Source organism: Phyllostomus discolor, chromosome 1, assembly GCF_004126475.2.
Source record: "Phyllostomus discolor isolate MPI-MPIP mPhyDis1 chromosome 1, mPhyDis1.pri.v3, whole genome shotgun sequence".
NCBI classification, from domain to species: domain Eukaryota; kingdom Metazoa; phylum Chordata; class Mammalia; order Chiroptera; family Phyllostomidae; genus Phyllostomus; species Phyllostomus discolor.
The window spans coordinates 66959612-66986376 of NC_040903.2; the positions used below are offsets into that span (position 1 = coordinate 66959612).

Below are 26765 nucleotides of genomic sequence, written 5' to 3' on the forward strand. Positions count from 1 at the left end.
AGCTGAATTCTAAGATACTCTGCTGCTGTATGAGAATCGCTTGGTGTTGTATGGGAGGCGCCCCACCACCACACACTCACATTCAAATTGGGTCCAGGAACCCAAAATAGATGTAAGTGGGAAATGAATTTAGTCAGATTAGGAAGTTAACAGGACAAGTAACTCAGGAGAGTATTAGTCTGCACTCAGTCATCCTGCAGGATGCTTAGATGTCATCTCAGCAGGAAAATTGTAGATATAAACCACATTTTATAACAGAAGTCAAATTGCTTTCACAGTTATCACTGCTGCACTGATCTACTTAGTCAGCTTTTTAAAGGGAGAGATACATGTTGTAAAAAAAATCCATTATAAACATCTCTTGGGTAAAACAAATCACTAATCTTGACACAATAGAACCAAAGAAACTGCTTTTGTTCAGAGGGGGCAATTTTTCTTGAAAACAAAAAACTTTTACTAAAAGGATTAGCAATAAAAAAAACTCTACATGAAAGAAAAAAACATTCACTGGTAAAACACTTCCGTTTGGAACCTTGCCATCTCCTGAAGAGCAAAAGAAACACGGGAGATTTAAAGCTTCCATTCACTGGGGCCTGTCCTGGCCTATGCTCAGGAGGTAAATTAAAATTTAGAATCAGGGATTGTTACTGAACTTTTGCCTGATGTAGGGGAAAGTCATGGAAATAATCAGATCTGTTCCATGGTTCTCAATTAGCTCTATTGGTCCCTGCCCATTATACTTCTTGAATTTTTACCTAATTATAAAAATACATATTCATCATAGAAGACACAAATGTCATTAATATATTAACATCCTTCATATAGCATTGTCCCTTAAAGATAAATCAATAGTTGTTCTGGTATATATTCTTCTAACATTGTCTTTCTTCTCTAAGGATGCTTTTGTTTTTACTATAAATAAGTTTTAAGCAAAAGTTGAATCCTAACCATACCATTTTGAAACCTTTTTTTCTCCTTCCACTTCACAATATAACTTCTTTTCATGTCACAATATATTGAGCTACCTCATTTCTTTTTAGCTACTGGATAGTTTTCCATCATGTAAATATATTTAATTCCTATATTAAAAATGCTGCTGCCAAAAATATTCTGGTACTTACATCTTTGTTCATTCATGATAATATGTCCGAAGGTGGACATGCATGTACAGTTTTGGTTTTCGTAGACAAATGAGACTACTTTAATAAATACTGTACCAATTTCCACTCCACCAACAGTAAATTGGACAGTTTCTGGCTCTGCATGGAAGGAGCTTGGAAGTCATCATTTCATCCTAACAGACTGAAAAATCAGCATTCTTCAACGTGTAAAAAGGTGACACAGGGCAAACTGCCACCCCCAAGGCCGCAGAGACAGAGGCGAACACAGAGTTCCAGTCCCAGGAGCAGAGACTCTCCAGCTGAAACCAGCACAGGAGCCACTACCCGGGTGTGAAACCTCGGCTGTAACTGCGAGACTGCATGTGGGCAAGCCTGAGAGTTAAGAAGTCCAGGGGGCCCATCAGAAGGGTCTCCCACCCTTTTGTGAGTTTTACTTCCAGGAGCCCAAGAAAGTTCCCACCGTAAAGATTGGAGAAAAGTCCCCTTGGGCTTCCACCAGGGGACAGGGAAAGGGAATCATTTTGAAATAGCCAGAGTACTCTGTTCTTCCTAACAGGGTTTGCCCTCAGGAGAGACCAGGCAACCCACAGCTTAACCGGCTGGCAGACTGTCAGAGCCTAACTGACCTGGGGAAGGGAAATACCCAACTCCTGCCCATTCTAGCCACTCTGTGACAGTTAAGGGGGCTGGAGAAAACTGACAAATGCTTTAGTGAGGCACAGCCTCGCTAAAGGCTGGGGCCTGATCATAGAACTGTAGAACACGTCCCCTCCCCCCACATCTCACCACCGCTAAAAACCTATTTACAGCAGTTCCCTTACCCAGTATATCATGTCCAGCTAAGATGAAAAAATTACAAGGCATGCTCAGACACCAAAAATACAACTGGAAAAGACAGAGCAAGCATAAGAACCAGACATGGCAGGGATGTTGAAATTACCAGACCAGGAATTTAAAACATCTATGATTAATATGCTAAGGGCTCAAATGGACAAAGTAGACAGCATAAAAGAATAGATGGGCAAGGTTAACACAGAGATGAAAATTCTAAGAAAGAACCAAAGAGAAATGCTAGCGATCAAACAAACTGTAACCGAAATGAAGAATGCCTTTGACAGGCTTGTTAGCAGACCAGGCACAGCTGAGGAAAGAATTTCTGACTTACAGGACACAGCAATGGAAATCTTCATAGAAACCTCCCAAACTAAAAAGCGAAGAGAACAAGGATCGAAAAAACAAAACAGAATATCCAAGGACTGTGGGATACCTAAAAAGGTATAACATACACATAATGGGAATAACTGATAGAGAAGAAAGAGAAAGTACAGACAAAATATTTGAAGCAATAATAACTGAGAATTTCCCAAAATTAATGTAAAACATCAAACCACAAAGCTCAGAGAACACTAAACAGGATAGATGCCAGAAAAAAATCCTCCCCAATCAATCAAACAAACAAAAACAACAACCCTACACCTCGGTATATAATTTGAGACTACAAAAAAAAAATCAAAAATTAAAAAAAAATCCTGAAATAAGCCAGAGGGGAAACTAGAGGAGCTTAGAAAACACCTTGCCTAAATAAAGGAACAAAGAACAGGAAACACGATGTTGATTTCCCTACTTCTTTGCCAGCACTGAAACATTACCAGTCTTTTTACCTTCTGTCCCCAAGTCTTTTTTTCTCCCCCCAAGTCTTTAGGTAGGGAAAAAACTTGTAGATTTAATTTTCTTTATTTAATCAGGTGTGAGGGTACACGTGCTTATCAACCATTTATATTTTTCCATTAATTGCTCATTCTTATCCTTTTTTCCTTAGCCATCTTTTAAAAATTGATTTGTAGGTGCTCTTTATTAAAAGTACGAATAGAATCTATCATGTATTAGATATTTTTACTTTGGGCACTTTAAACTCATGCAATCCTTGCAACAGCCCTATGAAACACTACTTTTTGTTTATACTACATTGTCTAGTTTGTTGTATATTATTTAGATTACAAATACTTTACCCAGTTTATTTTTTAGCTTTCAGCTTTACTTATGGTATCATTTCCTGTATAGACACTTAAAATTCTTATAGAGTCTAACACTTAAATACTTCCTCTTGTGGCTTCTTGGCATTTAAATCTTGCTTAGATAGGACTTCCCTATTCCAACATTACATAAGCACACTTCCATACATTCCTTTCTATATGACTTTTGTAAAAAAATATTTCACTTCCTAATTCCCTTAGAATAAAAGGTGTATAATGTGAAGTATCATGTCATTTCTTTTTTTTTTTTTTCAATTGGTTCCAGAGAGAGGAGAAGGGAGGGAGAAAAATGAGGGAGGGAAACATTGCTGTGAGAAACATTGACCAGTTGCCTCCTGCAGAGACCATGACCAGGGGCCGAACCTGCAACCCAGGCACATGTGCTGACTGGGACTCAAACCTGAGACCTTTTGGTTTGTGGAATGACGCCCAACTAACTGAGCCACACAGGCCAGGGCTCAGGTCTGTATTGCCCAAAGACAGATATAATAAGAGAGGCAAATATGCCTACTTCGTAGATGCAATTACCTAGTGAGGTTCTCTTTTTGCCTGACCCTGCTCTAGGTCCAAGCACTTTCGAAATGTCTAAAAATTCTTTGATACTTCTCCCAAGAAGAGGTGGGGTCCCTTCCCCTCCCCTTAAATCTGGGCAGGGTTGTCACTCTGCTCTTAACACAGAAGAAATGACACTATGTGACTTCTGCAGGTAGGTCACAAAACACAGTTTCCACCTGGCTACTTTGGGATGTTCACCCTTGGGGCAACCTGGAGCCACGTGAGAGGTCTGACTGCCCCAACCACCAGGCTGGCAGTGCCGCTGAGCATCCAGGCAGCAGCTGGCAGCAGCTGGCACCAGCTAGCAGCCGTGGGAGGGAGGACTCTTGGACGGTCAGCTCGGTCAGTCTGCGGAAGACTCCCCAAGGCAATGTCTGACTGCACCAGCACAAGAGGCCCCAAGTGAGAAACTGCCTTTTCCAGCATGCTTACCCACAAAATCCACAAGTATGATTAAAAAAATGTTTTAAGTCACCAGATTGGTAATACAAACCAGAACAGAAATTTGGAACCTGAAAATCAAGCACTGCTCTAACAAAACCCTGAAACACAAGGCATCAGCACCAAGACCAGGTGGAAAGACCCTGAGGAGACTGTTGGCAGAAGTCCGATGGCCTTGAGGAGGCTACTGGAGAGGGCTTGAAGAAAATACAGAAAATATTTCATTTCATGATTATTTCAATGATTTCTTCATTTTCAAATAAAGAAAGGTTTGAGGGAAAATGACGCTTGTTATGCAGTAGAGGAGCATTTATAAAACCGGTGCCAGCAATAATGTAGAAAATAGAAGATGTTCCTAACGAACTTGACCTAACTAAAGAGATTTCTGGGCAGAGGGCTGAAAGTGCTGGCTCGCTGACCATTCCAGACAAAAAGCCTTGTAGGTTCCTGAGGGAAGTGCCTTGTGCATCTTCTCTGAACAACATGCTTCCAAGAATCTATGTGTCACAGCAGCTTCACCAGGAGCCCAAGGAAGAGAAAAACCTATCCAGAAGAGATCTGTGGGTAACTTGCGTTTAATGGACTGATTAAAAATGGAATCATAAAAAGCTCATGACATTTTTTAAAGAGTTACATTGGCTTGGAAAACAGAGAGCAGAAGAAAATGAAGAGGACTTCAGACCCTCAGTCTTTTACAAAGCAGGAAGCAGACAGAGGGGGCCACTCAGTCAGATGCAAAGTCAGTTTTCTTTTGGAAGATGTCTTAAAGGGCACAACCAAGAGCCCAGAGGACAGCGGTCAGAGCCAGGGAGAACAAGTCCCAGAGAATGGGGCTGAGTTTGAGCCAAGGAACCGGCAGCACATTACTAAATAGATTTCAGAGCTGCTACGAACCAGACCGGGGTGTGCTCCCTATTTTCCCCTTTTGGAATAATGGCTCTCCTACCTCTGTCCACCACTTCAGGGTGGGCGTGTGGAGAGCAGACAACGTATCTGCTCAGTTCCCAGGTACTCAAATCGACTACGAGGGGTGCCTCACCCACACCTGGACTTGGTTTAGATGACGAGATCCTCTACTTGAAGCCTGAGCCTAATTAATACACAGGCTAAAACAATATGATTTTGGAGAGGGCCTTAGGGAGGGTAAATGTATGCTGCATGGAGGGGAATGTAAATAATTTTCAGCCAGAAGGACTTTTCAACATGTCCTCAAAATTTTTAGGATCCCACCCAATGAAAAATGGAATCTAGACCCCTCCCTTTGAAAGTAACTCACAGCGAATCATTCATAAATGTGTCAATACACGACTTCTGAGTGTAGGTGAAAAAAGGCCACAAAGCTCCTACCCACTTCTCATGAAATCAAGTTCTTTCCATCAGAGGACCTTGAGATCTGCCACGCTGGTGAGACCACAGGCAAGCATGTTGGGTGAGAAACCAGCAGGTCTCTGGCCAGCCCCGTGAGGGAGCCAATGCGCAGGCCCGGGCCAGTGCAGCCCTTGGCTGACTGCAGCCCTGGCCAAAATCTAACTGCTACCACAAGAGAAACCCCCAGTGAGAACTCCCTTGAACTGCACCCTTTCCAAATTCCTAATCCACAGGATGTGTGAGTATAATAAACCAGTTGTTGGTTTGTTATACAGCAATAGTGACTGGCGCATAAAGATCCAACAGTGAACAAATTGAAGTCCCATCCTGTGAGACATACATTCTTAGGCAACAGACGACGCACAAAGGGGAGGCTTTCGGAGAGTGACCGCGACAGGGCCTGCAAGTGTGCAGCCTAGTGGCTGGCTGGCGTGCAGTCAGTCTTTCAGTAAATACTGAGAATTGCTATTATTCCACATTTAAACACATTGTTTCCCCTGCTAGGACACCTTTCTACCCTTCATTTCCTGGCAAATTGCTTGTCACTCAAAATGCAGGCCCCAAACCACCTCTTCCGAAAAACCTTGCTTCTTCCTGAATCTGAATCAGTTGCCCCCTAGCTCAATGAGCCCCCTGCCATCTGAGCACCATTTCATCAGGCACACTCTACACCTGGTGTTCTCATCTGCTCTTCCCACTAGAATATGTGCTCCTTCAGAACAGAGTCTCTCATTTCTCTATAAAATGTGTGAATAAGAGAAAAAAATATATATATATATTGCTCTCTTTCCCCCGTTCCTGGCACAGAGCTCCTAAAACCCTTGTCATTTCCTGGGTGAAAAGGAGTGTCTTTTGTTCTACTGAAGTGACCTGGTGGCTTCCTGGATGGGAGCCAGTCACCAGAAAGACCAAGCACCCTGATTAGAAGCTTGGTATTTTCAGCCCCACCCTTCCATTCTCCAGAGAGAGGAGAGGGGCTACAAATGGGATTAGTGATCAGTCAAGCCCACTCGTGAAGCCTCCATAAAAGTCCCAACAGTGGAGGGTCAGGGAGCTTCTGGGCTGGCAAACACATGGAGGTGTGGGATGGTGCAGCGCCTGCTGAGGGCACAGGGGAAGGATGTGGGTTCCGCATCCTTCCCACGTGCCTTGCCCTACACGCCCCTTCCATCTGGGTGTTCATCTGTATTATAATGAACTGGTCAACAGTAAGTAAATGACCTTCCTGAATTCTGTGAATTTAAATTAACCAAACCTGAGGAGCTGGTCAGAAGCACAGGTGACCACCTGGACTTGGGATTGTCATTTGAAGTAGGGAAGTGGCAGTCATGCAAAACTGTGCAAAATTTAGCTGAATTGCGGGACACCCAGCTGGTATAGGAACCCCCACCACACACACACACACACACACACACACACACACACACACACAGGTGTCAGAAGTGCTGTGTGCGTGTGACAGTAGCATGACAGCAAAAGAGACGCAAGGAGGCGAACTGGGTTTTCCCCACTCAGATGTGCGGTAAACATCATTCTTGCTCACCAGTATGTTGAATTCCCTCTCCTGCAGGCAACTGAGAGTATGTTGCATACACTTCCCACCCCTTAAGATGAGGCACAGGTGAGCAGTTTGCTTAGCTGATGGAAGATGAGTCATTCAGAGACTTTTCAGGCTTTGTTCCCTCAATGTTCTGATGGCTGGCACCTTGTAAAGTGTTGCTCCCATATGAAAGCGTGGAGAGCCTTTCCAGGGGTGTCCAACCCATGGCCCATGGCCCACAACCCAGATGCAGCCCAGGATGGCTATGAGTGTGGCTCAATACAAAATCATAAATTTACTTAAAACCCTTTTATGGCTCATCAGCTTTCATCAGTGTTTGTGTATTTAATGTGTGGCCCAAGACAACTCTTCTTCTTCCAGTGTGGCCCAGAGACGCCGAAAGGTCGGAAACCCCTGCTAGACTTCTCTCTGCTGAATGCCCCTTCCAGCCAAGTCCTGCACAGCCTTGTCAAGATGATGGCAATGGGACTGATGGCATGTGCTTTAGCTTAAGCCCGAGTCCCTCAGAGGATCAGAGGCCCCTGCCTTCACACGTGTAGGGGAGGTGGCAGACAAACCTTTGCTGACTTATGCAACAGAACTGTAGTGCTGTTTTTACCACATCATAACTTAAGAGTATCTTAACTGATACAAAGTGCTACTAGCCTCATCACCCACATCTAGGTCATAAAGGGACTCTCTTTCTGTCAGTTATCCATGAATTAAAAATCATACTCTTTTTAAATTTAAAATGGATAATGTGTTCCTCTACAAGGCCAAAATATGAAAGGTATGTTCAATATTGAGAAAAACTGTTTAGGAGGCAACTGCTTGGGCTACAGCTTCATATTTCCCTGATTCAAGTCCTACAATAGAAAGTGCTCATTTTTGGAGACAGATTGAGACCCTGCCAAATGGCACCCTAGTGGTCTAAAAATAGTAATGCATTCCCACCTCAAAATGAGCAGTTTATTTTCTTCAGTAGAATCAAATCTGTATTATTGTGATGTTTATATTTAAAATCATCTGGTGGCTAAGGACTCCCATAAATATCTGACTAGAAATTGGGCTAAACAAACATATCACAGCCAGATACTGGAGCTCAAAATACACCATGGGTAAGTACGTCAAAATCTCTGATTTGGGAGTTTGAATATTTTAGGCGTTGCTCCCTCAATGTTCCCATAGCTGGCACCTTGTAAAGCAGTGAACTTGCTGTATTGTGAGTACATGATTTATGTATGCATGTGTTAGTGGGGGGATGGAGTTACAAAAGAAAGCTGTTTGTCTCCCTAAGGTCTCTAATGCTTCTATGCCCAAAACATGTAGATTTTTTATAACAAAGTCTTGTTGAATGAATGAATTATTAATTCTGGTTCTTGACATGGCTCTAATTACATATTGTCAGGTGGTAAAATACCTCAGAAGGCTAAAATTCTCCCTATCTGGACAGTAAAGTCAAAGGCAGAAGTATTCACTGAGCATCTACTATGTGCTCGGCACTGTGTCGAGGGGACGGTGGTAACTGAGATCATCCAGAACACGGCCTTGGCTTCACAACCCAGAGAATTATCCCTCTCCTGCCTCATCCTTTCACTACTGCTGGTTATGGCTCTTCTAGAAGTCACCAGGAGCCCAGGATCTCACAGCTTTTCTGTCCAATACACCCAGTTAAAAGTATCTCCACATTTGCAAGAAGCTTTCATCCAGACGGATACAGGCTGAGAAGTGATGGCTGGCACGGGTGCCTACCCAGCTGGATGAACATAGCTACACCAATGAAGAATCCAGACATGTTTGTCCTGCATGTGAATTAATTTTTCCTAAAACAAATAAATTAAACTCATGGAAACTGGTATGGATATAGAGACAAAAGATAAAAATAGCAGACAATCTCACCAAAGATTTCTTAGATATGTTTACATTACCTGTTCTATAACTTATAGGACACTTGTGAAAGGAAGTTTTCTGTTAAGGTACATTTTGGTAGCTAATCAATAGTATGTACCAATGGTATTGTTAAAATTGTGCTGTTATTTTGATATAATGAAGAAACTAGAGTCATTTTTGTTAACTCTAGTTTGTCAAAGTTTTATTTTTCCCTCTCAAATATAAATTGACAGGGACCAGCAGAAATTGGCACTAAATTAGCCATTCCCTGCTCTAAACTCCCAGATGTATCTGGTAGTATTTATACAGTGATGAGAAGCAGAGCTGCCCAACCCTTAAGTTAGAGCTACTTTCCATTCCCCAGAAGCTTCAAGGAGAAGAGAATTTGAGAATGAGAGCTGACAGACGCACCAACCACCTCACACTCATTAGGATAACTATAATCAAAAAAGGTAATTTTTTGTTGTTGGCAAAGATGTGGTGGGAATATAAAATGGGGCAAGCAAGAGCTTTCAACAAACAGTCTGGCAGTTCCTCAACATGCTAAACAGAGTTACAACATGACCCAGCAATTCCACAGCCAGGAATATATAGCCAAGAGAAATGAACATATATCCACACAGAAATCTGTACACGTATATTCAAAGCAGCACAGACAAAAAGCGGAAAACACCCAAATGTCCATCAACTGATGAATAAAGAAAATATGGTACATCCACACAATGGAATATCACTGAGCAAAAAAAATGAAGTATGACACATGCTACAATGTGGATGAACCTTGAAAACATTATGCTAAGTGAAAGAAGCTAATCACGAAGGACACACAGGATATGCTTTCATTTATATAAAAATTCCAGACTAGGCAAATATACAGAAATAGAAAATAGATTAGCAGTTGCCAAGGGCTGAGAGGATGAGGGGGGTTGGACGGTGTCAGCTAAGGGATGCAGGGTTTCTTCTGGGGACAATGCAGATGTTCCAAAGTTGGCTGTGGTGATGGCTACACACTCAGTAAATATACTAAACACCAATGAAGTGTAGAGTATGTGAATTATACATCAACAAAACTGTTTTAAAAATTGGGAAATGAAATTCTTGTCTCTGGGGGTGGTAAGATATTGCTAAGGCCTCAGGATGATAAAAGAAAATATCTGCTTGTGAAGATTCTTTTTGGAAATCCAATGAAGAAAAACTGACTCAGATACCCAGTACTTAAGGCTGGTTACTGAATTACAGAAGTTTAGCCATGGATATTATGCAGCCTTTTATAGATTTCTATTGGCACTTTAAGAACAGGCATTCCATTTCCCGTTTCCCCAAGAATTCATATGAAAGATACACAATGAAAGCCTTTGAATTTTGCTACCCCAGAAAGGACAGATACTTCAGTCTGTGTCTAGAGAGAATCTCTGGCATATTCAAACCCCAAGAGTAAACCAATAAACTCCTTCTTAGCCATGCAGATGTCAAATATTCAATAAGCACATCCAGCAAATCCCTTCAAAGATGTATTCAAGGATTCCACAGAGAGGGCTTAATGGAATGAACAAAAAACACATCATTTTACAATAAAGTGTAAACATGTTAGAGTTGCTCCATGAGAAACAAGAGAGGCAGAAACTATTGGCTGACCCCCCAAATCCATCTCCCCCACTCCCTAGCTCACAGTGAGATAGCACTTCCCAGCACCTCACACTGAGGTATGGCCATGTGACTGAGTTCTGGCCTGTGGGACAGGAGTAAAAGTGACATCTGCCCCTTGGCCGGCCCAGATTCCCTCCTGGGCATGCTCCTCCGCACACACTCCTTCCCCGTGCTGACTTGACGCAAGTGCAGGGTGAGGCACTAGAGGAGAGCACAGCCACAGGATGGGGAAAGCTAGACTCTGACAGAATGAATGAAGGGAAGTCCCCTGGCCAACCCTCTGAACACCTGGCCCAGGGCTGTCCCGTGAAGAAGAGGAAAACGCTATTGTGCAGAGCAATTACACATTAGGGTCTCCGTGTTGTAGTGGCTTAGTCTATCATAACTAATACATTAATTTTAAGGGTGACATGCCTGCTCAATTTACGGCAATGTGAATGCCAAAGGTAAGAAACAAGTTTAGATTTGATAGGATTCCACCAGGGAGATCACTGAGCTCCTCCCCACAAGAACCATTAGTAGTCTGATGTTATAATTATTTTACAATCCCCTCCTTGATTTCTAGTTTCCTGCATAGAATATGGTGGGATTATAGGTAATTTCAATCTTCACTGTATTTTCATGCATTTTCTAAATTGTCTACGATGATCACAACCCTTTTGCAACTAAAACATTATTAAAATACAACTGAGTTCAGGAAGAAATAAACAGATCAGGGAAACAGCACACATGGCCCAGTAACAGCCCATGGTATACGGGGACTCGAGATTTGATAACAATTACATCATAAATCGGTGGTAAAAAATGAACTTTTCAATAAATAGTATCAGAAAAACTGACTTCCTATATAGAGGAAAATTTAATCAGTTTGCTACTTCCTATCAGTGACAAAAACAAATTCCAAAGGAGTTACAAACCCAAACTTGGAAAACAAAACCTTAAGACTGGAGACAGTGCTTTTAGTTGGTTCAGTTAACATGGATCCAGTGCCTAGAACAGTGTCTGGCATATAGTAGACGGTGAAGTCAATATTTGTTGACTGGATAACTGAAAGAATAAGAAAATAACTTCATAGTGTCAGTGAAGGAAGAACTGCTTAACCAAGGACCCAGGGTATAAGCCAACAGCTAAAAGGGGATAGCCCAACTACATCAAAGTTAAGCATTTTGTGGCAAAGTGATTATAAACCAAATTTTAAAGCTACAGAATGAGGCAAGATTTTTAAAAAACATATGATAAAGTGTTACTAGTCAGAACATACAAGAAGCTCTTCCCCCTTCTCATTCTGTCTGCAGTACAGCACAGAGAAGCAGCATGATATCCTCACCAGGACTGCAGGTGTTAGCTGGAGCCTGACCACTTGGTTCTGAATCTTGGCTCTGCTGCTTCCTCCTAGCTGTGTGACTTAGAGCCTATTATTTAACCTATCTGTGCCTCTGTTTCCATACCTGTAAAAGGATGATGTTTTCAATAAACAGTGTTATAAAAACGGTGAGGATGACTTAATATATCAGTATTAGTAGTTGGCACATAGAAATCACACAATAAATGTTACCTATTATTATAAATAATCTGCTCTATTTTTCTTCATATAACTTATGGTTAGCTAAAAATGTACTATTTATTCACTTGTCTTCCTCTAACTAGAATGTAAGATCCATAAAACAGCATTTTCCATTGTATTCTCAGCACTTAAAACAGGGTCTAACATATAAAAAGTCCTCAATGGATATTTGCTGGATGAATGAGAAATCAATGTAAAAATCAATAAGAAGACAAGAGACTGACAGAAGTATGGGCTGAGGATATGAATAAGCAACTCACAATAGAGGAAACTAACAGCCAACGAATTATGAAAAGATGCTCGGCCTCACCAGCAGTAAGAAAAATGAAAATATCTCACATTCTACTTTTCATCTACTTATTTGCCAAACATTGTGAAGTCTAATGCAATCAGAAAAATGTGAGGAAAGGGAACATTCATATATTGCCAGTGAAATGTAAGCTGATGTAACCACTTTGGAGAATAAGCTGGCGCTGCCACCATCACCAGCGTCATCACTGTCATGGTCACGGCAGCTAACATTTAGCACACAATGTGTCAGGCACTGTACTGAGCACCTTACAGACATCAACTTTGTAAATGGTCGCAACTTTGTGCAGTACATCCTCTGTTATGATCATTTCTATTTTATAGAAGAGGAAACTGAAATATAGAGAGGTTAATAAGTAACTTGTGAAGGTCACATGGCAAATAATGGCAGAGCCAGGACTCGATTCAGCTGACCTGGCTTCAGAATCCATGTAATCCCTACACTCTACTATTGTTTATGCATTTCTACTGGCTGAACATCTTGTTATTATTAGCAGATATTTATTAGCAATTTTTAGGTCTTCTTTTATGAACTGTCTATCTAGGATCACTGATAAATTTGTACTAGCCTACAAATTTATTGAAGGCTAGTGTTGTATTGAATCATAACAGATCTTTATTCCTGTGTGTGCGCGTGTGTGTGTGTTCAGAAAACCAAGTTACTTTACTAGAGGGAAAGGCACTACAAGGGAGAAAACATGAGAAGGTTTTGGTGCAGTTTATGGAAAACAGCCGAGGTAACTCAAAGGCACACCACAGTGCCCTGATGACGGAAGAGAATTCACACACAGCTATGGAAGTCAGCCAAGGCAGAGTCAAATTCTCCCATGTACTAGCCACAAGCCTGTCCTCATGCTGGGTCAGGGCACCCATCTTACACAAGTTGATCATGTGGCCACCCAGTTCAATAATGGATTCCGCCTGTAGTTCAGGTTCTTGAAGACATTATATGAGTGAGATGAGTGAGTCTGTTTCTTGTCAGAGGCTCATCTATGCAATTCCAGTAACAGCTTCTTCAGCCTTCTTCTCCCCAAGGGTAATGCACAGCCCAGAGCAAGAAGCAAACCTTCCACCTGCCAGCATCTGGCTTCAGTATGGCCAGACCTAAAGACTTCAACTGTCTCATTGGTTAGGTAGCTTCATCTCCTTCTCAACAAGTCCTTCTCCCCTTGGGATTGATGTAGAAAAACGTCTGTCAGAGTCTCTTCAAAGCCCCACCATCTGTGGTCAAAGCAGAAAGGCCTAAAGAAGACTTTGGAAGGCTCAGAGCTCAAAGCTCCCCCAAAGCTTATGGCCAGTGAGGGGCGGAACTCAATAATGACCTTTATCATTACAAAGATCAACCAAGGTGGTAGGTGGCTGCAGCTAGTGAGTCTGAAGCATTGGGCAGAGGTCACAGTGGGCCCAGCCAACCACTGCTGTGTTTACACGGGAGTCAGCAGCAGGGGGTGACTGCTTCAGGGCAGTGGCTAAACCGGAAGCCCTGGGTGCAACACAGGCCTGGCTGCCGCAGAACCCCGATGACACCCTGGGCTAGCTTCTGCTCTGTGCTTTGTTAACTAATCCCCCTCTCTGAGAGACGGAGTTGTTTCCAAATTTTCAATTCTTTCCATTCTTACCATCATCTAATGTGGGAACATATGTTGTATCTCATTAGACTTCTCTTTCCATAATTATATTACCAGCAAACAAATTTAGTACCCCCACCTCAAAAAAAACAATTCTAAAGAGTTAACATTTTATTTTAGCGGGACTTCCGGCAAGATGGAGGAATAGGTGGGCGCATCGTACCTCCTCGCACAACCAAGAACAGAACCACAATAATTTACAACAATGATTTGCAGTCATAATATCAGAACTGTCAGAGGATTTATCTAAATGGAAGTCGGACAGCCTAGAAGTTGAAGTAGACCCGTACATCCAGACTGGTAGGGGACTACAAGCCGAGCGAGCGTGCGCGGGGCTGGCGCGGGTCGCAGGTGCGCGGAGGTCGGTGGAAATTTGGCGCAAAATCGGTGCGACAGCAATCCGGGGCGCGGGAGTGCTGCGGTGCAGCGGTGATCCCTGAGTACGCAAGCAGCGTCTGGGGGAATCAGTGGGGCAGCGATTGTGGACCAGGGCAGAGCTCACAGCCCAGAAGCCCAGGGAAGTGTCTGACTCCAGGAGAACGGAAGGGTCGCCAATGATCCCTCCTGTCCCCGCTCCCGCCCCGCCCCCACATATAACGTCACAATCTAGCGACTGGGGCACCCAGCACCAGTGAACACCTAAGGCTCCGCCCCCCACCATAACAAGAGCGACCAGACCGGAGAAAAAATAAATAAATAAGTAAAATAATAGGAGAGACAGGGAAAGACGTAAGACAAGTTTCCAGCAGAACAGATCAGACCCCCAGGACTCATCCTTTTGAGTGACCAAGAAATAGCCAATCTATCAGATGCACAGTTCAAAACACTGGTGATCAGGAAGCTCACGGAACTGGTGGATTTTGGATCCAAATTACATGAAAAAATGCAGATTACCATAAAAGGGATGCAGGAAGACACACGGAGAAGAGCCAATTGCGAAAGGAAGGAATCTGAGTCTCAAAACAACACAGTGGACCAGAAGGAAGATAGAATCAACCAAGCAGGAGAGCATGATGAAATAAGAACTCAAAAAATCGAAGAAAAGCTTAAGACCATCGAGGACACCTTTAAACGTTCCAACATCCGAATTATAGGGGTACCAGAAGGGGAAGACCAGCAAGTGGAAAAGTTATTTGAACAAATAATAAAGGAGAACTTCCCCAAACTGGCAAAGGGAACAGTCTTCCAAGAAATCCAAGGAGCGCAGAGAGCCCCAAAGAAGTTGGACCCAAGAAGAAACACACCAAGGCACATCATAATTACATTAGCCAAGGTAAAAACGAAGGAGAGAATCCTAGAAGCAGCAAGAGATAAGGGGACAGTAACCTACAAAGGAGTTCCCATCAGACTGTCAGCTGATTTCTCAAAAGAGACCTTACAGGCAAGAAGGGGCTGGAAATATTCCAAGTCATGAAAGACAAGGACCTACATCCCAGATTGCTCTATCCAGCAAAGCTCTCATTTAGAATGGAAGAGAAGATAAAGTGCTTTTCAGATAAGGTCAAATTAAAGGAGTTCATCATCACCAAGCCCTTACTTTATGAAATGCTAAAGGGACTTATCTAAGAAAAGAAGATAAAGAAAAGACATGTATAGTAAAAGGACAGCAAACTCACAATTATTAACAACCACACCTAAAGCAAAACCAAAAGAAACTAAGTAAACAACTAGAATAGGAACAGAACCACAGAAATAGAGGGCACAAGCGGGGGCTAGCAGTAGGGGTGGGAGGAGGAGAGAGGGGGGAAAGGTATAGAGAATAAGTAGCATAGAATGTAGGTTGAAAATAGATAGGGGGAGGGCAAGAATAGTACGGGAAATGTAGAAGCTAAAGAACTCATAAGTATGACATATGGACATGGACTAAAGAGGGGGAAGGTGGGTGGGAGAGGGGGCACAGGGTGGAGGGGAGTGAAGGGGGAAATGGGACAACTGTAATAGCATAATCAATAAAATATATTTAAAAAAATAAATAAAGAGTTAACATTTAAGTCGTAATAAAATTTAATCAAGATTCACTGGCCAGAAACTAGTCTAGTGTGAAGTTTAATTTGTGAAGACCTGTCTTTGCAGATTGTCTAAGATCAAAATAAAGTAGGGCATTTAAATGCTAAAATGACGTTTTCTATATTTTTTAGATCATTACATATCATTGAAAGACTGAATACAAATTGTTCAGCTATTTAACAAATAAATTTCTTAAAGGCTTACTTCTTTGCTTCTTAGGTAAACTGTTCCTAAAAATGAAATGATGAACAGGAAAGTAGAAAAATCAGTTTTTAAAAAAAAGCTTGAAGAAGCTGGCAGCGTATATCCTCCATGGTAGTCCAAATAGTGAAAAATCACCCTATTTCCTACACCTTCAATCCCCCGTGCTCACAGGTTTTTTTTCTGATAGAATAGCTGACATACACTAGCTCCCACTTATATGACCTTTGTCATTTCTGGGCCTTTCAGAGTTTATGAAGAGAAGATAATAAGTCACAAAAATCTTTTTCTGGCTGAGATTCATTTCAGTAGTGTTAGTATTTTATACTCAATAATATTAATTTGTGTCAGCAAAGTTAATAATTTCCTGTGCTTTTCAAATTATACTTCTATTTCTAAATTCCCTTGCATATCTAACTTTAATTCCTTCCTCTTTTCTACATCCCAATGCTGATCATGGACCTAGTCAATTCTTTCATTAAAGGAACGTTCCATATTAGATTAAAATTCTTGTCGTTACAGAGTGTGGCAAACAATTACGCTTTCCGCCCCCCAGAAAAATCTTGTGAGGGAGTGGGAGCAAGCTGTGGATGGTAGTGGAAAACTGCTGTCTGAGGCGGTCCCGCCAGTGAGGAGGAGCAGTGAGGCTGCGACAGTGATGAGACGACGGTCAGTCCTAACCTGGAACAGACCCCCGGCACATGCAGGCTAAGGGATTCCAGGGACAGATGGCTCAGGGGCAGAGAATGACTAGAACAGAGAAAACAGGATAGTGCCATTGAGTAGAAGGGCTGAGAGATAAGTCTGTGACATGTGGCCAAGAACAAAGGCCAGAAATGAGACGGAAAACAGGACTTCCATGGGCAAAGTGAAGGGTCACAGGCAAAGGTGAGGCTCTGCAAAGGGCACTTCTCACCAGCAATCTCAAAGATACACGTGATGTTCTCAAACACAGAAGAAAACGATCTCCCAAATCCAGAAGAGAGCTAAAGGTCATGATCTGCTTTGGGACAGTAGAGGAAAGAGACAAGGACAGAAACATCCCAGAGCTCAGAGAAAAGGAACTGATGGTGCCTACAAGGACAGCTTAAAGTTGGGACAAGCCAGGGGAGAAGGAAGGAATGGGGTCTCTCTTTTGCCAACACTTACCTTTTCCCTCTTACCCTCAGGCTGTGGCAGCAGAGAAGTAACCCACGAAGAGCAATGGGGCATGGTGGGAGCAGGAGGCACAAGGTGTACGGTCCACCCACAGGCCTGTGTCGTACTGACTGTTCAGCCCAGTTTCTTCCCATCCTCTGTTATCCCCGAGGGTAGGGACCAGGCCCAGGACAAAGTATGTACTTGTTAAATCATAAACCTTTGAGAGACAAACTCTTCAGTTCACCGGTGAAGACACACTTGCCCAGATAGGTTAAGTGACTATTCTAAAATCAAACTGAAGGTAAGTGACAGAGGTTCCTGCCTCCTGGATTAATACTTATTTCAACACACCACACTGCCTCCCTAAAACCTGTTAGCTGAAAAAGGTTTTAAAATATTAAATATTCTGAAATTAAAAAATATTCTGGAGAAGTGTTATACATTCAAGGATACTAATTTCAGCACTGTTAGCGCAAAATACTGGAAATAACCTCATGATCTATCAACAGAGCAAATTAAAAATAATGATACAACCATTCAACAACAAAACATACATCCTTTTAAAAAATGAGGTTTATCGCCCTGGCTGGCGTAGCTCAGTGGATTGAGTGCGGGCTGGGAACCAAAGTGTCCCAGGTTCGATTCCCAGCCAGGGTACATTCCTGGGTTGCAGGCCAGAACCCCCAGCAACCACACATTGAATCCTTCTCTCTCTCTCTCTCTCCCTCCCTCTCTCTCTCTCTCTCTCCCCCTCCCTCCCTTCCCTCTCTAAAAATAAATAAATAAAATCTTAAAAAAAAGGATTTTTAAAAAAATGAGGTTTATCTATGTGGTTTGATACATATAGTGACTTCCAATATATACTGTTAAGTGGAAAACTGAAGAGCAGCAATGGAACAGCATGCTACCATTTGCAGGGAATGCACGTGCAAGCACAAGCATGTGCACACACAGGTACAGACCACCACCAGAAGGACAGCCAGAAACTGGCAAGAGTAGCTGCTTATGGGAGGGAAGCTCAGTGCTGAAAGAATGAGACTTACTTTGCACTGGATACTCTTTTGTGCCTTTTAAATTTTGTACCATAGGCTCAAACTACCTATTCAAAATACTGAATAATTAAAAAATTAAGGCATCTATAAAGCCAAAGCTAATGTACAGATGTAATATTAGTTAACATACAGGTTGGGCTGTGTTGGGTGGAGTCCCAAAATCACCGTAGCATCTGACACAGGGGCTCAATTTCAATTCTGTTTCATGGGAAAGTCTCAGCTTCCCTCAATGGGCGGGTCAGGGGTAGGGGTTCGACAGGAAGAAGATGGGTCAGGCTCCCTTTACTTTGCTCTCGGCCACCAGGATGTCTGCTGGGCTCACCTGGCCCAAGATGACTTCTCACCACATGTACACTCCAGCCAGTGGGAAGGAGGAGAAAGACAGCCCATGTTCCAGGAAAAAATGGGGTTGCTTTGGAGAAGGGGCCCAACAATAGAGGCCTAAGCAAATGATGATCCTCTCTATAGAGCCACAAGATGGACTGGCCAGCAATTTCACATGATCAGGAGAGGGCTTTGCAATGCCTTGGAAAGAAGTTCAAGGTACAGACTAACAGGAACTTCCAGGACAACAGATATGGCCTTTTTCCATTTTTGTAAACACATGTGAATAGGAAAATGTACAACTGAACATATACCACAGCACTGCTTTTTCCTTGATGATAGTCTAACATTCTATATTAATAATGGTATGCTTTTGCAAAAATAATTTTTTAAAAAAACTTCATTTGGAAAAACAAAACAAAACTCTGCTTTCACTGGCTCTTTCTTCAGGTTCCATAAAATGTTAATAAGTACCCAGAGGGTGGTTAAGAACAAGTATTACTGCCACCCTCCCTACAGCCCCCAAAAAACCAAGTGAAGAAACTATAGGAAATTATCATATTAACTGAATCACAATCTTTCTCTAGGAAAGTACTACCTGAGCTTGAACACTGACTGAACACAGTGGTGGGAATAAAGGGGCCCATCCGTGGTGTGTGTACTAAACCAGTAACAGAAGCACAATGTGCTAACGAAACAGAAACTATTGAAGCTAAAAATCCCAAATCAGTAAGGGACATCCACCAGATCACTTTTGCACTGGATTTCCTCCTGCAGCTGGGAGAGCATAACATGTCACTAACTTACAGGGGCTCAAAACAGCCATGAACACACTCTGTAATACTGTAATAAATAACACTGTAATACAGGTGGGTATGTGAAATATCAGGGGTATCACTTTGTAAAGTATATGATTGTCTAACCACTATGCTATACACCTGAAACTAATATAAAGTAATATTGAATGGCAACTGTAATTGAAAAATATAATTTAAAAAGAAAAGAAAAACACTGCCCACCCATCTCAGGAGCTAATCAGGCAGGGCAGGAGAGCTGGTCCCTGCTTGCTGCCAGGTTTCCTCGTCATCCAGAGATGCTCACATCACACTCCACAGCCCACCTGCTGCCTCTTACAGGAAACCGACTCTGTGGAGGCCTGACCGACTACAGGGCACAGGGTAGGGTTATTATGGGGGCACCTGGAAGACGCTAATATGTCTGAGGCTACACTGGGGCAGCTACTGAATGAACCTTACAGAAAGGAGATGAGACAGCTGTGAAAGAAAAATAAAAGATCTCACTGCAATTGTATTGATGCCATAATTAAAAGCAATGCTTTAGCCCTGACTAGGTGGCTCCGTTGATTGGAGCATCATCCCTGTGCACCAAAAGGTTGAGGGTTCGATCCCAGGTCGGCACGTTCCTATAGGAGGCAACCAATCGATGCCTCTCTGTCTCTCTAAAAATCAGTGAACATATCCCTCAGGTGAGGAATAAAAAAATAAATAATCCTTTCAGAGACTTGAAGAGACCCTTTAAAGGGTTCTCTGTAATCAAACTACAATATATTTTTAAACAAATAAGTGCATTCAATTTTTAAAAAATTCAATGACATTAGTGTAACCATTACACTGGTGAATTTTGCCTCCAGAGGCACTCAGGTTGGTAATCTAGGAGTTATGGAAAGATAACCTTCACACGTTATCAAACAAATTGCTCTATTTTGTTTATTTATGGTCCATGAGACCATGAAGTTTACTGAAAAGGCAAGAGTTCACAGTCAGTGAGAGGCCCAACACCTTGACTTGAATTTGAGGTGTGGCCTGCATAAATTATTTAGCCTCAGTCGATGCAATAAGAAAAACTGTATATACAAAGCAGGAGGCACCAACCAGTACTTCAAAAAATTAGCTGCTATTTTACCATGTTGAGTCCTATACAGCATAGACACCCACCACCACAAACTCTACAGTCCAAGTCCTTTTAACTAGAATTGGAAAAAGAAATCCTTCATATATTAATATTTCTAATGCCCATAGGGAACACTTTTTAAATTAGAAATTAATTTGTCAATAGGGACTAAGAACACCTGGGATATATTCAATAAACCTTTATGAAGCTACCAATGTGTGCAATGTATTGGACTGGCCAAAAAGTCAATATGTTTTTTTCCGTAAAAATAAAAAAAGGACAGAGTTTTTATTTTCACTAGTAACTTTATTGATGTGGATATTTTGAGTATGCTGGCTATGTCCCTGTATTGGTTTCTAGTGGGTAAAGGCCAGAGGTGCTGCTAAGCATCTTCTAGTGCATAAGACAGCCCCACAGCAAAGAATTATTCTGTCAAAATGTCAATAGTACCAAGAAACTCCACAAACTACTTCTGACACATTCACAGAACCTTCTCCATACACTGCATAAATCTTTCTTTTGCATTTCAGTTGTGTTTCTACCTTTCTTGAAATAACAAAACATAATATGCCAAAAATGTGTATTTTTCCTGTCTTCAATATTAAAATGGCTGCACAAAAATTCACCAATTTTGATTTTTTAAAAAAATGCACGGTGAAATGATAGCTGTCACAGTATAATCTAACAAAATTGTTTCAAATGAACTTAAAGATAACTAAGCACTACTGGAGCCATAGTACAGAAGAACTAAACAAACCTTCTGGCCAACCTAATAGCACCAGCTATTGCAAGCATGGGAGACTGCGGGTGCTGTCTCCCTGCTCATAGTCTACCTGCAGGCAGACAGGTAGACAAAAGACTCATGTACTGAAGGTGCCAGACTCATTTACTATCTCCTTCTGTGATAACTACTTTGACTGCAGACTTCAGTAAAGGTGTGGCCCTAAGTGGCCTTTGCAAAGGTGTACCATGTGATAATCCCCTCCCTCCACCTTCCCACCTTCTCCCACAGCTGAATGGACCAAGCCTTGCTGTCCAGAAACCAATGAGATCCTTTCTGCAGAATGTGAACCAAAATACAGAGTCTTCATGCAGTTAGTAGCTGACTAATGGAAGGAAGAAGGCTAGAGAGATAGGTAGACCCTGAATTCATGAACTGCTGATCCTCAATTTTAATTCTAATATAGTTCTGCCATACTTTATTTTGAGGTAACCTACTGCATGTTTAAAATAAAACCTTCCTTAATTTGAGTCAGTTTGTAGACAATGTTACACACACACCTTCAACAATGGACATAAAGAACTCTGTTGCCATACCCCGGCTGGTGTAGCTCAGTGGATTGAGCACGGACTGGGAACCAAAGTGTCCCAGGTTCGATTCCCAGCCAGGGTACATTCCTGGGTTGCAGGCCATAACCCCCAGCAACTGCACATTGATCTCTCTCTCCCTCTCTCTCTCCCTCCCTCCCTCCTCTCCCTAAAAATAAATAAATAAAAATCTTTAAAAAAAATAAAAAAAAAAAAGAACTCTGTTGCCCACTTACCAGCCATGTGACCCTGGACAAGTCACTTATCTCTATGAGTCACAGATTTTTTGCAGTAAAACCATGATCTGCCTGAGAAGATGAGTGGGGAGACGGGGGCAGGGGAATGTGACTGGTGGAAAGGCGCCATGTGAAGGATACATTCAGTAAAGGCTAGAGGGCCTTGGGTGATAATGACCATGGAAGGCTTCATAAAAGAAAGGACAGTGGAACTGGACCCTGAATTTAATGAAGAGGTGGAGTTCTCACAGCCAATCTCAACAATGCACAGAAGTAACAACATACTGCACAGAGTCACTTCAATTTTTTGGAGAAAAGAGCAGTGTTTTGAGCAATTAAGAGACTACTCTCAGAAGGAAAGAGGACTCCCAAGAACAACTACAGAAAATGATACAACAAAGGAACAACAAAGGAACATGGGCAGTAATAAATCCCTTTGGTGGACAATGATGTCTGGTATTGAACTTGAAGTTGTTTTCTGCCCTATGCTATAATCAAACACTCCTTCATTATTTACAAAGCCATCAGAAAATGATGTGCACAAGCAAATGCTTTATATTAGTGGTTCTAGAGGTGAATCACAGCTAACTGCATTAGCCAGGGTCAAGAGTTTGAGGGGAAATAGTAAAGGGGTCCAAAACATTAGGAGCTAGTGATGGGGGAGCTGGCAGCAGCCTGGATGTGCCAGAGGACCATGAAAATCCCAGTCCCCAAGAAATCCTCAACCATGTGCATGACCCCAGCCATTCTGTTGATCTATTAAAGAAAAGAATTATCCCAGGAGGTAAAAGGATGTGGAAACCCTTGGGTTACAGAAAGACAGAGAGAAAATCCTAGAGGCTTCTAGATTAAAAACGTCCAAACAAAAAAAGAATAAGGTTTCCCATACAAGAAATGGAAGCAGATTGGCAAAGAAACAACATCTGTGCCACTAAAGCTAGAAGATAATAAAACAATTTTATGGAGATTGAAGGAAAATGATTATCATAGAATCACATGCACACCAGACTGTGGCTTACTCATGAGAGCAAACGAAAGGCATCTTCAAACATATAAGAATTCAGAAAAAATAAGATATAAAGAGAGTGAGATGCAAGTATTTTATCATACATAAACTACTGCTTTCAATTAACATAAATCATATTTCATTCATGGACTTCCAGTATTACCCACAAAATGAAATAATCTTTTTAGTTCATAAAGAAAATTCTATGAAAATGAAAGAAAAGCATATACAGGAATATCTGCACTGGGAGCAAAATAATGTGGTAGTTTCCTTTTATCTGAGGCTCTAGGTTTGACTTGATATGTCTGAAACAACTAGGAAATACATTATACTCGATTGTGGGGGTAAATTAATTGTTTCAGGCCACAAGGATGCTATTTAGTAAATTACTGCTTTGTGCACTGACCCATTCCTAGTTGTCTCAGTGATAATTCACCTTTAAAGGGTAAAGCATTTACCTATACATTCCACCAAAGGCTTTTTGTCACTTAATTTAAATTGGCAGAGAATGAAGAAGCTAAGTGTAAAAAAGGAGAGTCAATTTTCTTAATTTAAATTTTTTTTCCTTAATCTTCACCCAAGGATATGTCTTTTATTGATTTTACAGAGAGTGGAAGGGTAAGAGAGAATGACAGATAGAGAAACATCGATCAGTTGCCTCCCACACACACCCTGACCAGGGATGGAACCCACAACTTAGTTATGTGCCCTGATCAGGATGGAACCACAAACTTTTGGTGTATGGGACGACACTCCAACCAACACCGTGACACCTGGCCACGGCAGGAGGGTCAAATTTTCACATTACACACATGAGCTGCTTAAGAAAAAAAAAATCTAGGTTTATAGTGATCCATTAATGCACGAACCAAAAAACCCGTTAAGTACTATCCCAAATTTGGCAGACATTATCTAAATTTAAACCCCAAAAAAGCAGTCCAACAAGCAGAGCAACTTGAATTTTTACTACTCTCTCTGTATCTTAAGAGGCTACAAAAAATCCATGATATCAATCTCTCCCCCTAGGAGCTATGTTATCTGCTCTAGGTTAAGACATTTCAGTCTACTGGGCATTCTTAAATTTTGAGTGAGCATGTTATCATGTATTTAATGTGCTGATGTACAAAACTAAAAACTGAAGAGGGCGTGGAGATGACTTTGGGTGCTAATCTGGGAACTTCACACAGCCTATAGCAAGGTAGCTAGGGACAGGCCCAGATCAATGGCACAGAGATGAATAATTCTTTGTGCTGTGGGCATTCTTAACTGTGTAAGCAAAGAAGTACGAATCAAATCTTCAAAAGAACAAAGCAAAATAGACAGAAATTACAGGGGAGAAGGGAAAGTCCTAGGTTTTCTCTAGAAAGATAACGGACAGGCAGTGAAGTTTTGGGGTAATCTATCACATTTGGATCTGAGCCCATTTCCGGCTATTGCTATTGTTTCAAAAACATATCTACCATAAGGCAAATTTCTATCACTGCATAAACAAAACTCAGTCTCAAGATTTCTGTAGAATTTCCTTTCCTATTTTTAAAAAAAGGCACTCCAGACTTGAATTATAACACTGGGTATTGGCAGCTGCCACTGAAATATTCACTGCAAAAATAATTTCTTTAAAAAGTGACTCACAAATAGGATATACATTTACTCAGCTTCTCTTTTTCTTGATCTTTTAATATTTTATAACACATTGAAGCTAAGCAAAAGTTCCTTCCTTAAATAAATCTTCCAGCAGACGTTAAATAGAATATAAATGATTTACACTTCAAATCACCAGTCATTTACAGAATCCTCTGCATGAACTGAATAAATAAGCCATCTGTGACTAAGGCCTCCCGTATCATGGTTTTTAAGCTGACCCAGTTCTTCATCAGTCACCAGGGTTTGCAAAATCTCACTTCTAAGGGGCATCATGAAATGCTCTGTGCCTGCACATAGTTTGAATCCAACAGGGAAAAGGGTAATGTGAACACCACCTTGAAGGGCGCCAGCCTTTATTTAAAATAACCCCCGCATCCCCTGCTACTAAAAAGAGAACTTTTATAGCACCCTTAACCGGAAGCAATCTTTTCTCCAACGGAGAGCAAGTGAAGTCTGCGGGGGAGAAAAAGGAGCTCGTGAAAAGGCAGGAGAAAGCCGATCAGGTGTGAAAACGCACTGCGTGCCATTTGGCCTTGAAGATCAAAAGCCGGCCCGATAAGCTGCGTCTGGTCAGGGCTGCGCGAGTGGACCCCAACCCGCAGTAAACCAGGGGATGGGACCTACTCTTAAGAGCTTTGCAGGCACGCTCTGCGGACGCCCTCGGCGAGGCTACCCTGCACGCTGTCAAGGGCGGCCGGGCCGGGACCCCCTAGGCGCCTACAGTCCGATTGGGCTCCGGGCGGGGGCCACGACCGGGGTAACTCAACTTTCCGCAGTTCCCGGCCCACAGGAGCAGAGGGAAATCTAAACCACTCCCCTGCCAGTAGCTTCCCTTTTTTTCTGGTGGTGGCGGTAGCTGGAGGAGGGGTGGGAGGGTTTGGAGGTACTTCAGGAGAGGACGACAAGGAGCGAAGAGAGGACGACGACTCCCCACAAGCCCGGCAGCCATAAAGGGAAGGGGACCGCGCCTCCCCTCGGTCCCACCGAGTCAGACTCGGGCCGGGCCGGGGGCGGGAATAGGCGAGGGCCGGCGGGCCGCACGGCAGGTGACAGCGGTGTCGCGAGTCCCCGCACTGGGGCCTCCGGCCTCCCCGCCCACCACGGGGCCTCGCCGCCCAGGCGCCACTGAGCCCGCCAGCCGCGCGACCCGACCCACGCGGGGACCCCCGCCCCCTCGGAGCGGCTGCCGGGCGCCTCCCGAACCCCGCGACCCGCGTCCGAGCGGAGCCGGAGGTGCTCGTGCACCTACCCCTTGGCGTGCTCGGTCTCCTCCTCATTGTCCCCGTCTATCCCGCAAGTGTCCTGGTCGTCCAGCTCCAGGCTCTGCTGGCTGGCCGCAGACTCGCTGTCCTCCGCCATCGCGGCGGCGCGGGCTGCGGAGGCGGCACTGGGGCCGCGGCGGCTACGGCGGCGCGAGCAGCTCCCTCTAGTGCCGCCCACCGTCTTTTCTGAGCCCGAGTCTTCGGCTCCCGTCAGGCCTGAGCCCGCCCACCGCGCCGGGGGCGGGGCTGGGGGTCCGCGCGCGGCTTCCCGCGAAGGGTAAAGGGGCTGGAAGGGGCGATGTGGGGGAGACCAGCCGGCTGCGGCTGAAAGCTGTAGGATGGGCGCCGGGGGCGAGCCCTGGAACCCAAGACTGTCCGGTCGGTGTCTCAGCCTTGGGCCTGTCTCCGAGTGCCGCAACCTGAATGCAGATGTCAGATCCTGCAGTCTTCATTTTTGGATCACAGGTCACACGATTTCACATCTCTACAGGTCAGCGAACGCTTTTCACCATTACAGAGAATTTTGACTCAGGAGCTGACGTGGTAGGGACAGAGGTTTTTAGAAGCCATCCCCACCC

General features: G+C 43.0%; 1 protein-coding gene across 5 annotated transcripts in view; it reads right to left on the minus strand.

Moving 5' to 3' along the window:
- Window positions 1–26357, minus strand: part of NMT2 (N-myristoyltransferase 2) — a 74798-nt gene extending 48441 nt beyond the window's left edge. The window contains exon 1 of one of the 5 annotated variants that reach the window (XM_036024095.1): window positions 26175–26344. In XM_036024095.1, the coding sequence (XP_035879988.1) occupies window positions 26175–26284 (110 nt within the window). In that variant the 5' untranslated portion in view covers window positions 26285–26344. Of the gene's footprint in view, window positions 1–26174 lie in introns of all 5 variants that reach the window. The other 4 variants (XM_036024099.1, XM_028506002.2, XM_028506003.2 and 1 more) reach the window with 4 other exon arrangements.
- Window positions 26358–26765: the final 408 nt, after the last annotated feature.